At 40.2% G+C, this 12,670-nt stretch overlaps 1 protein-coding gene across 1 annotated transcript; it reads right to left on the minus strand.

Annotated features, from left to right (window-relative positions):
- Nucleotides 1–1,647, minus strand: LOC129777548 (protein valois). Its single transcript, XM_055783872.1, has 3 exons — nucleotides 1,050–1,647; nucleotides 451–992; nucleotides 1–391 (listed from the first exon to the last, which is right to left on the minus strand). Exons 1-3 carry the CDS (start codon nucleotides 1,407–1,409, stop codon nucleotides 202–204), a joined length of 1,092 nt encoding a protein of 363 aa, XP_055639847.1. The 5' UTR covers nucleotides 1,410–1,647; the 3' UTR covers nucleotides 1–201.
- Nucleotides 1,648–12,670: the final 11,023 nt, after the last annotated feature.

Genomic DNA, 12,670 nt, shown 5'->3' on the forward strand with positions numbered 1-12,670 from the left:
TTTCAATTTCACACCAGATGATTATATTTAAATTCATATATGACAAAAGTTCTTTCAAACACACCCGATGAACAAGTTGTTCCCGTATCTCACGATGATCGCTAGTATCAGTTCATTTATTCCATTATTTCAACATTCTCTCGCATTCACAAGATCCACAGCCTTATCTTAATATCCGTATGTAGAACAACATCGCGAACACTACATTTCCAGTCGCTTGAAGAACAAATCCCATCCAACCATACAAACGGCCACCTGTTTGTCAGAACCACTTCCGTCCCATATTAGGTCTCGGATGTAATTAGAAGTTGGCTTGCATTCTTGCAACAAGGAGAGCATTTCATCATAAATTTTTACGCTATTTGTATCGCCAAGTACAGCAAACATGGTACTGAAAGCAAAAAATATTCTTAATGTTAATACTATGAGAAAATTATGCTGTATATCTACCCGTTGAAAGAGATTTTATGGATCTTCTTGTTGAAAGCTTGCACTGAATTCAGGAAAACATTGGGTTGACGAACGTCCACAAAATGTACACCTCCAGCTGCGTCGCCCAATGCAACCACTCGATTTGCTTCCTTCTTCGTACTCCAGTAAACCGTAGTGAAAGCGTACTTGTGACCTTCGAACAGGGCGGATGCAGGTCTTGGTTGCCTCAAATCCCACACCAAAGACGAGCGATCGAGAGAAGATGACACAAACACCGATTCTTCTTCCCGGTTCGTCGACAGACCCGTAATTTCATCTGTATGTGCCAATGTCATTGTTGTAATCGATTGAAGATCGGCTCCATAGTTCCACACTTTAATGCAGCCATCATTAGATCCGGTAACTAGTTTGTTTTCTTCTTCCTCAAAAATGTCCAATGCCGACACACCCTCGATGTGTTCCGAGCGTGCGTCTATTTGATACAGCGAATAACCTTCTCCTCGCGTAGCGTTTCGGATAGACCACAGTTCAATAGAACCCTTATCATTTCCTATAAAAAACTATGGAAGAACTAAAGTTATATAAACATTCATTTGGTTTATTGTAAAATAGCTCACTAAGTTTGGATCCTTAGTAAATTTAAGCGCTGTTATTGAATACTGACACTGTCGCTTAAAGATAGCCTTGGGAAACACCATCACATCTTCAACGTTCTCCCATCCATAGAAGCTAGATCCCCAACGTCTCCCAGTATAATCGTTACCCACAACAATAGTTTGCCCATTACAATTGCAGGCGATATGATCCAGGAATGGATGGAGCACATTTTGTGACGGTTTTCGCGTCATTCGATACTGCAACGAGTTGAGATTTGGATAATCGACGCTGATAGCTAATTCTTGTTCAGTGCCGGGAGGCCGATACTCCGGTGGTTCTTGGAACATTTCAATCATGTTCATACGCTTGATATAATCCATTTTTGTGAAATGCACGTTGTATTTTATCACAAAGTTTGTCGTCAGCTTCCAATAAACACTTATTAATATGATAGTTTTTCCGTAGCTCTCATGCTTTACTCAATTGGTGAAAATGTGGTTTAGCTCATGCGGTGGTAAATTTTGTAAACAAAAAGCGCTATTGTATACGATTTGTAAAAATAAAAAACGCTGAAAGCATTGAAAGTATGCCGGCTGTCAGTAAAATGCTTCTTTAGAGTCACACAAACAAAGACTGGTGGTCAAAATAAATTCCAGGATCGTTATGTCGACTTTTTAATGCGTGAATTTTTCAAATGAATGTAAGAGACGTACACTCAGAAGATTTATAAACGAATCTGACTTATTGACCTCAGGGTAAATAATGCCTATCATTTCATAAATTCTACAATATATTAGGCTGTCAAAAAAGTCCTGCGGTATTTCCGCGAGGTGTCGTTGTAAGCGCGTAGTTCTAGTTGTATTCGTTGTATCGAGTCATGCTATAGCTTGTTGGAAAGGTATTTTTGCGCGCTATAATATAGTTCGTGAGTTATAGTGTCGCAAATATGGAGCATAATAAAGAGAAAATCCGACATATTTTACAGTACTACTATGACAAAGGCAAAAATGCATCTCAAGTTGTCAATAAAATTTGTGCAGTTTATGGACCCGATACAGTTTCTATTTCCACCGCACAACGATGGTTTCAACGTTTTCGTTCTGGTGTAGATGTCGTCGAAGATGCGCCACGCTACGGAAGGCCTGTCGTCGATAATTGCGACAAAATCGCTGAATTAGCCGAGAAAGACCGGCATAGTAGCAGCCGTAGCATCGGCCAAGAGCTGGGGATAAGTCATCAAACCGTTATTAACCATTTGAAGAAGCTTGGATTCACAAAGAAGCTCGATGTATGGGTGCCACACACGTTGACGTAAAAAAACATCTTTGACCGTATCGACGCATGTGAATCGCTGCTGAATCGCAACAAAATCGACCCGTTTCTGAAGCGGATGGTGACTGGCGATGAAAAGTGGGTCACTTACGACAACGTGAAGCGCAAACGGTTGTGGTCCAAGCCCGCTGAAGCGGCTCAGACGGTGGCCAAGCCCTCATTAACGGCCAGGAAGGTTCTGCTGTGTGTTTGGTGGGATTGTTAAGGAATAATCTATTATGAGCTGCTTCCCTATGGCCAAACGCTCAATTCGGACCTGTACTGCCAACAACTGGACCGCTTGAAGGTAGCACTCATGAAGAAGAGACCATCTTTGATAAACAGAGGCCGCATTGTCTTCCATCAGAACAACGCCAGGCCACACACTTCTTTGGTGACGCGCCAGAAGCTCCGGGAGCTCGGATGGGAGGTTCTTTTGCATCCGCCGTATAGTCCGGACCTTGCACCAAGTGACTACCACCTGTTTTTGTCCATGGCGAACGAGCTGGTAGTCAGAAGTTAGCCACAAAAGAGGCCTGTGAAAATTGGCTATCCGAGTTTTTTGCCAATAAGGAAGCGAGCTTCTATAACAGGGGTATTATGAAGTTGGCATCTCGTTGGGAACAAGTCATCGTATAAAACGGCGCATATTTGACTTAAAACAGATGATTGTAGCTAATTTTATGAACAAATGAAAATTAAAAAAAAATACCGCAGGACTTTTTTGACAGCCTAATATTACATGGCGATACCAATCGATCAAAAATAAGCTTTTCTTTCTCGGTATGATAGCTGTTCTGTTTTCCAGTGTACCATTTATACAATATTCGGAGACGCATTATCAATGGGAGTCGTGCCTACTATGGTATCTACAAACATTTGAGATCAAACGGACTTAGCAATCGTACGAAATGTTCTCTGTACAAAACATTCATAATAACGGTTGTCCTCTACGGGCACGAAACATGAGCAATACTCGAAGTGGACTAGCGCTCACTTGAAGTCCTCAAACGATATGTGTAAAGAGCAATCTTGGGCGGTGTGTTGGAGGACGGTGTATGGCGGCGACGGATGAAAGAAGTTTGACCAAAGCCGGAAGTATACACTGAATAGGAAATATTACTAGAATGCCGGACGACTATTAGGAATCTGGCGAGACGACGAGTAGCGCAACAAGCAAGTACAGCAGGACCTGGCGAACACGGGGTGTCTGCGGAATTGGAGAAAGTTAGCCACGAACCGAATTAATTGAAGGATGTTGATGAAACAAAAAATGTCAATTTAGCCCGCTAGATCGATCGCAGCATACTAATTTGTATCTAATTCGATTGTGCTTTGAGCCATTGATTTGATTCAGCCAAAGTCAGTGCCTGATTTTCTCCTGACGCCTTGCGATAGGCACAAGTGTGCTGAGGGAAGAAGAGACAATGAGTTTAATGTCGTGTTATGCTATGTGTTATAAAGCAGTGGCAATATTTGTTATGTGAATAAAGCAGTGGCAATATTTGTTATATGAATAAAGAAGTGGCAATATTTGCATCGAAACAACAAAATAATAATATTTGTGATTTAGGTCTATTAAATAGAACAACAGTATACAAAAATTAGTCCTTTATTATCGAAAATGCTATAAATTGCTCAAAATAACTGAGTGACAAGTTTTATGATACACAAGTACAATTGGAGAATCCACCCAAAGCTGCATCAGTCCATACAACACCTACATTTGAGCTCAGGTCCACCAAAGTGATGATGTTTGTATTTCCACGCGCTTAAAAGCGAGATTTGGTTGTAATTATTTTTTTTTATTTCGATTGAAATTCATTTTAACCATTAAATGTCGTCAGTGAATGGTAAGAAAATTAAATCTTTTTATATTTATATTGGTTTCAACACCCAGTTGGACCAAAGTTATATATATTCTTCGATATTTTTAAGTTTGATAATGCATATAGGTTATGAGTACTATTTTTCGGACATTTTCAGAAGCTCATTCTATAAATAATGGCGATGAAATCGATATCACATTAGATTGGTTGATATCATTGATTATGTAGGGGATTCCGTTTGGACGATACGAAAAGGATCTGCAAAATTTAAAGCGTAACACATACTAACCGTTATTTACCTAGTAAAAAATGTATATTACAATACTTACGCCAAGCCATCCTTCATATGTCATGAATGAAACAATGTAAAATGATGATTTTCTAACCACTTAATAATAAATAAAACTTATTGCAAAAATTTCGCTGCGGTAGCGTTAATACGTGTGTAACCTTTTTTTTTTTTAATAATAATATCCAAATTTTCAAGACCTCTACAATTTATATTTTTTTGTTCAAATCACCTGCTTAATTTTCGAAATCTTCTATAGCCCGTATTTATTTTGGAATGATCTTTTAGCCTTAAAGAGCACTACGGAAGGGAAAAACGACATGTTAATTGGATCTACACTAGAGATGGGCGAACGTTTACGAGCCGTTCATTTGAACCGATTCGTCAGAACGAGCGTACGATCCACGGGTTCGTTTTGCCCACCTCTAGTCCAAGACGGGTCTATAATACTAACAAACAAAACACAGTAGACTTCCAAGATGGCTGCAGAGTGGTTTTAGCATATTGGCCCACCTTAGGATATACTTCTAGGTGCCTTGCTCTATTTTACACTTATTTCGGAAAATGACACAGCGATGTCTCCAGCATTATTTTCAAATTTCCTCATTACAATTTTTCATTGTACAGATCGGACTCGATTATATATAGTCGACTATTTTTTTTCAACAATTATTTTCAAATCCTATACATAATCGAATCTCCAAAAACTTTTTTTTTAATAAATGTATGAATGTCAAACATTAATAGAAAAATAGCTTTTTGTGATTCGATTATGTATTGGATTCGAAAATTAACGTTGAAAGTGAAATTGCGATTATATATAATACGGGAATTTTTTACATTCGGGAAAATGTTGAAGTCGGGTAAATGTTAATTCGGGTAGATGTTATATTCGGGTATTTGTAACATTCGGGTGAATGTCATTCGGGAATGTGCTACAGTCTGGTGAATGTGTTTCGGGTGAATTTGACACAATTATAGAAAACTGATATTCTTTAACGCTCAGTGTTCTTATTCGAGTCAAACTGGCAACCCTACAGAACTGTCCGAAAGCTTAACTTTACGTAAACAATCCAAGACCGGCTTGAATATTTTCTAACGATCATTTTTGGCTTTATCAATGTGATCAAGCAGAAGAAACAAGCTCAAATCACGCTGCGAACGAAGGTTTCAGTATAAATATATGAAATGTGAAACATCCTCTATCCCGCGGAAGTGAAGAACAATGGCTCTCGCGGAAATTGCAGAGTTCATCCTGAATGTAATTCAGCTGATTATCTACCTATTCAAAATCAGCGTTTTCATCGGAAGTTTGCTGGTGACAATAGTTGTAAAAATATCGTTCGTAGTCTGGAGGATTTTGCAGCTAATTGGTCACTTCATGGTGGTATTTTACGAGGATTACTCCTTTTTCATCGATGACTTCAGGAAAGGACTCAGCTCGATTGCGATTTTCTGCATCGAATGTTTGTCTTCAGCCGTAACTGGGACCATCGCACTGATCCACTGCATTGCATATAAGATTGTGGCCGGAATCGAGGCGCTACTTTCTGGAAGGCTCCTTACGGTTCCCCTCTTCACAATAACATTCCTCAAGCAGCTGCTGTTGCTAATAGGCAACGGGGTTTGGTTTCTGGTGGCACTTCCTGCACACTTCGTTGAAAATGTATGGATGTGCAGTACAGCGGTATTCAATATTGTCGGAAGTTTTTCGGTAAAGGTTGGAGGTGAAAGTTTGGAAGCGGCCTACCAATTAAGCAGTTATACGATTCAAAACATGCCATTGCAATCAACGGCCGGAATAGTTATATTGCTCTTGGCTTGCAAGTATAAAACACGTACGAAGAAAATTGCTATTTTTTGCTACAAAGTTGTTCACTTCGTTTTCCGCAAGTTGCAACCGTTTGGCCACAGAATACTTAGAAAAATGCAGAATTGCAATGAACACATCGCACAGTTTGTTCAGAGCATGATGGACAACGTTTTGCTTTGTTTTATTCGCATGCAACGGCGAGCGGCTCACGTTTACGAAGCTGAAATTCGTCGCAGTATCGTTCTTATGCGTAACTTTTTCGTTTTCACGGAAGACCGTCGTTTCCCAGCAACCACAAGACCACATTTCAGTCGAGTCACAAACCGCCAAGATCACTCATCATCGGAGGCTTCCTCTCGTTCTTCATCGACCGCATCTGACCAATCCTCCCCGGAGGAAAGAGGATTGAGTGTTCAACTTGCTCAAAACAGTCCCACGAAAAGGAACCCGCGAAGTACAATTAGCATAGGACTCTGCATCATTTGCGAGGATCACGAAAAATCGGTAGTGCTTGTGCCCTGTGGACATTTGTGTCTTTGCAAGCGTTGTGCCGATCGGCTAGGAGAGTATGATCGATACTGCCCCATATGCAGGGAACTGATCTGCCGGAAGGTAGATGTGTATATTTAGAGAATATTTTGTAGGAGCGAAAGCAAAAAAAAAAATGAATTGAAAAATGTTTGCCTAGGATATAGTAAAAAAACCGTTTTGTAGATACGCGTGCGAGGAATCTTGAATGTAGAATTAGAATCTAGAATTGCCAAACAAGAGCTAATAAAGACATTAAATTTATGAAATTCTATTACCATCAGTGCTTGGATATTGAGTGAATTGAATATGAGCCAGAGCCCTTCATTCGTTTCTCCATTCATGAACGGTGCTCCCTATTGAACCATCCAACATTAGGGGGCCAGGTGAATTGCCTTGATTCACGCTCATTCTTCTATTCGTTATGATACCTACTTGTGGACGTCATCCATTCACAGCTGTAAACTAAATACAGGTGCTTGTTTTCTGGTTTCGCATTTGTTTAATTTACGAACTTCAATAGTTGGGCTGTGTTGTTTGATCTAAGAATGTATCATGGACTACATTGTCCTTAGACAGTCTTCAGAAAACATACGCAGTGCTGCGCTTGAGTTTTATTTTCATCAGCGCGCGTTCAACGCAAACACGTGTTCTCTCTTGGTGCGTAGTGCACAAAATTCATAAACACGACAGCGCAAAATGTACCCGGCGCAGAATTCAGATACCAAACATCTCTTCTCACTTGTGTGATGCGCGCCTCATTCTACACACACACACACACACACACACATGCAAGAACGGTGCTGGCAACCAAACATTTCATCTGCGTTTCGGAGCGTGCTCATTCACCAGAGCGCAAGTGTACACAAGGAGCGAGAGCTCAACTGGGTTCAAAAATCTTGTTGCGCATCAGCACCGAGTTGCATTCTGAAGATTGTTAGGTTTCGAAGACTGTTAGGTTTTCCAGGTTGCTACACTTATAGAACAATTCCACGCCAAACCAGCCAAAAAACAGCAAATTTTGACCCGACCTTCTCCGATTTTTTTGACGTAGAACTACGTCTTTCATTAAGGGTGCCAAATCAGAAAACAGGTCACGTTTTTATGAAATAAAGTTAACGTTAATAACTATTTTTGCCACGAACGGATTTTGGCAATATGCTATACATTAGAATCCCCTGGTTTGTAAATGGTTAAAATACATGAAAACTTAAAGCGTTTCCATTTTCTCATACATTTGTTCTGTCCATTTGTGTGTTTTCCCGAAGAAAGCTGTCAATAACGAGCAACTTAACGACGACAAACGAAGGGGAAATCTTAGGAAAAGTAGAATAATGAAGGGGAATACTTGCCTAGAGTATAAACAGTGAATCTCGCTGAGGCAAACTCAGAGGCGAATGAACTTCAAAGTTTAAAGCCTCTTAAAAACAAAGAAAGAAAGAAAGACGAAGGCAAACTTTCATTCGGCATCGGACTGTTGAGCAATCCAATTCACTTTGCTTTCACTGTGCTTCGATCTAAGACTGGACCCCACCAATGGTAATCCAACTTGGATATCGTCGTTTGGTGTTTCTGTTCGTTTTTCGCGTTATTCGTATCGTGTGTTTTTCTTTTCGCATCATAAATTGGACGGATCGCGTAGTGTGTCATGAGCAAGAAGAAGAGGAAGGCAGGCTCGAGCCCTGCAAAAAAACGGACGCATTGCCAGGGGCAATAATTCCGAGGCAAGCGTCATCTAATAATGCACGCGATGTTGATGCAGTGAAAAGCGCTCGCACTGAACCGAGCATTCGCGAGTGTGACACCGCATCAAACAACAGCGAAGTAGGCGATTTCGGAGCGTCGGTCGAAAATGTAAACGCCGTTACTCAGGCAGCAACCAAAATCAAGTTCCCCCCGCTGGTGGTGAAGGCGGTCGCTCTTGACAAACTCAGCAGCGAATTCGCATCGATGAGTGTTACAGCAGAGTAAAAGCTGTGTGGCATAATTCAGTCTTTTTCCAAGCAGTTAACATTGTTTGTTTTCCGTCATCATAAGGGCTTCGTTGGTGCCTTTGAGAATGCATCAATGGATTAAACTGACGTTATGGCGAAGCAGGCGTTAAGGTTGTGCGCCAAAAAAATATTTGGGGAATACCAAGCATCTTGAATGTCTTACTGGAATGTTATAAGTTATCTGGGTTCACGTACCAGTCGCAAAACTGCCTTCAACTAGGATTGCATTTGCGCTAATATTGATCATAATGAAGCATTGCTACTGTTTTCGAGGTTGTTGATATTAGCGAAAAGAGTTTATTTTGCTTGTTTAGTCACCAAGAAAGTAAATGTTGTTCTGGAATTTTGTATATGATTAGGTTTCGATTGCCAGTAGCAAAACTTCCTCCACTAAGGATGATAGCTGCGCTTCTCTCGAGCATGAGAAAGTAATGCAACTTTTTTCGAGGCCAGTAAGTTTGAGTCGAGGCCAGAGGTGCGATTCCTTTGAGGCAATACTAAATAACATGTAGCATGATATTTGATACTTGCAAGTGTTGTCATTGTTGTGGTTTCCATGCGGTGCCAAAGATATATTGATGTGGAATAATGGTGCTGGTGCAACATGTATATAATGGACTGTAGCTGAGTCTATGTCAATTGCGAAAAAGGACACCGGAATAGCGTTCGACGTAAATTTTCAACAAAACAAGAGACTTATAAAAATAACAGTGCAGTTCTACGTCAACAATGTGGTCGTATCTTGGACACAACCTCCTATAATTTTTTAAACTTGGTACTTATGATGGAAGCTTCCCAAAAATACAATTTTCATTATCATGACCAATTTAAATTACGACTGATTTTTGAAAAAGGCGTAATCGAAGTCATTGGTCTTTCTTTCAAAAAATCGTAACTCAAAATCCGAATGTCTGGTTTAAATATTATGTTCGACAAAGTTGTTGGAAAATCAATGAACTATTTAGGAAAAATAACATTTCAAATGCACTATTAGAGAATCTTACTCAAAAGTTGAATTTAATATTAAAAACTTTTATATCTCAAAACACCACCCCCCCTCCCCTTCGATTTTTTGACGTAGGACTACGTCTATCATTTCTATACCGGGGTGTAAAATCAAAGTTTCGAAAACGAAAGCGTTACGCCGGAGACCGAGATTTTGAGCGTTAATAGCTCCTAAACAACTGAACGAAATGGTATGATAAACACTTCATTCGAAAGATAAAATGTCTACGCGTTTTATACTTGTTACTTTTTGATCCAAAAACTTGTTTCAATAGTAATAAAATTGCTTTCAAAACAGGCTATTGAAATCATCAATCGGTATATAAGCGAGCGCCGCTCGGAAATCCACTCAGTTCTAATTGAACAGCGATTGGAGCATGTTGTCGCTGTTGTGGTGAAGCTCTTCGTTTATCATGAAAGCGCGGATGAACGGTGTCACCAAGAGCCTGTTTGTGCACCCTAGGCCAGAAGGGAATCCATCAGGAGGAGAGTGATGCCACAAACGGCTCCCCGGGAAGATCTCGAAGCAGCCGCTACACACACACACATACACGCGCGGAATTCTTTCCGTTTGGATGCCATTCAGCATCGAGAAAGATCCGGAAAGATCTAATCATTTCTGGAAAATAATCTGCCAGTTCCTCTGGGAATTTAAAAATACATTCATGTGAAAGAGTTTATTTGAATGTTTTCTATCCATGTAACACTGTGACCAAATATTTCTCAATCAAGTACTATTAACAGGTGGTTATCGAGTTAGTATTAACCACTGGTGGGCTTCCAGTATCGAGGAAAATGTGGAAATATCTAATCGTTACTGAAAATAATCTGCCAGTTCCTCTGGGAATTTAAAAATACATTCATGTGAAAGAGTTTATTTGAATGTTTTCTATCCATGTAACACTGTTACCAAATACATTTGGTTTTGTGATTTTTCAATCAATCGCAATTAACAGGATAGCTTCTGAAGATTATTCTTCCCCATCAGTAGGATATTTCCGTATCCAATATTGTATGCGCCCGCAATCGATTATTGCTCAGTCGCCGAAAGTTCCTAGCTCAGAGAGTTCATTCCCCTCTAGTTTGCCTTCCAAATTGCCATCGTGAACCACACCTTCTCTCGATTCGATCACACACAAAAGACGGGTGGGTAATGTCAGGGACATAACCGGAGTGACGTAGGACTATACAAAGGGGACAGCTTTTGTTAAATATATATTTTAAATATATGGTTTTATTTTCTTCTCCTACGTGAATACCTACCTATCTACCTGAAAAATGGATTAGTTTACTGTTTACTCTTTATGAATATGTTGATGGTTCTGAAAAGAACCTATGGTGTTGTGTTTTTGTTATCACTCGATATTCCCATCTTGTTCGGTTAAACCTTCCTGTTTAGCTATTGCGTTTGCCACTCGCCACAGCTTTCACAGTTGGAAAATTTCTTCCCATCCAGCTTGTGACATATTGTTCAGTAAATTACACTTAATGCGACGTGCCGGAGAAACACTTTGCCACTCACTGAAACTAATTGTTGCCTTGATGAGCGCCGAACCGAAGCTGCTCTGTTCTTGATGCGGGTTTTCTGATTGTCGTGAGCAGCTTTGCAAGCCAACTCGAGCACTCCGACGGCCGAAACTCTATAATCGCTGTTAGGTATACTGGTGCTCCGGCACCAATTCGTTCGGCCTAGTTACCCTTGCGGAGCAATCAGTGAATGCGACCAACAGGGAACTGGAGACCTGCACGGTTCGAGTGAGACTTTGCTTTTCCCCTCACTTGTCCTCCTTTGTTACGTCCACGATGCCGATGCCGTACAACCACACGGGTTTACGGTTTGAAATAAATAAGATATTTTCTTGGGGTCCGCGTGTTTTATACTCTAGCGGTACACACTCACAGGATAGAGACAAATCGGCAGACTCAGCCAGAGGGGCGATTCCAATGAGACGAATGAATGAGCGTTAAAAGGCAGCGATGGCAAAAAAATACATTCATTACGATTTGTTCGCTCGTTGGATTCACATGCAGGCTAAAAAGGGTCCTTTTCAGGATCACCAAATTATCTTCAATCTAAAGAGTTTATTGTTTTGTTATCTCTCGATATCCCCATCTTGTTCGGCTAAACCTTTCTGTTTAGCGATTGCGTTTGCCACTCGCCACAACTTTCACAGTTGGAAAATTTCTTCCCATCCAGTTTTGTGACATGTTGTACAGTAAATTACATTCAATGCGACGTGTCGAAGCGCCACTCAGTGTCGCATTGGAGGCGATTTTAACCTGTAATTGAACATTTGCGATGACAGTGGTTCAGTGTCGACTTTCAATGTGGGGTCATAATTTGGATCTCTATATTTACAAAAATGTCCAACTAAATAATTCGCATTACATGTCGGTCCAATTAGCTAAATGTCGAACTAATTGTAAATTACTGTACTTTCAATCTGGAAACAATTTAAGAATTGGTGAAAATTGAATAATCAGGAAAGTCCCCAACTATCAATAAGCTCAGAACAACTGTCAAATTCACATACTCATCAGATCCTGGCAGAAAAATTATAAAAAATCAATTTGTGTTTTATTATTATTTTGGATAATGTTTTACAAAACATTGAACTGTATTTCCTAAACTCTTTTTTGGAAGGCGCCTTGTTTTATGGAATGGTTCCAATTTAGAAAACTTAGTACTCGTGGTTTTGAAAAAAACCATTTCGGACGCCCTCGATGCCGCCTTGTTCTGGATTTGCCACCAAAGCAGTTTGTATGAAGAACAAACTTTTTTCTTCTGCTACCTGATGTCGTTTTGCGATTGCGTTTGCCACTCGCCACTCGCTACAACTGCCTGTTGTTGTCTTGATGTGTTCTGTTCTGA

This window comes from Toxorhynchites rutilus, chromosome 3, assembly GCF_029784135.1.
Source record: "Toxorhynchites rutilus septentrionalis strain SRP chromosome 3, ASM2978413v1, whole genome shotgun sequence".
NCBI lineage: Eukaryota > Metazoa > Arthropoda > Insecta > Diptera > Culicidae > Toxorhynchites > Toxorhynchites rutilus.

Excerpts from the sequence above, each read along its gene's own strand:
- LOC129777548 (XM_055783872.1), bottom strand. The coding sequence starts at position 1,409 with ATGGATTATATCAAGCGTATGAACATGATTGAAATGTTCCAAGAACCA. Across the intron at positions 993-1,049 it reads TTACTAAGGATCCAAACTTA|TTTTTTATAGGAAATGATAA; the intron begins GTGAGCTATTTT and ends GTTCTTCCATAG. Across the intron at positions 392-450 it reads CATAAAATCTCTTTCAACGG|TACCATGTTTGCTGTACTTG; the intron begins GTAGATATACAG and ends TTTTGCTTTCAG.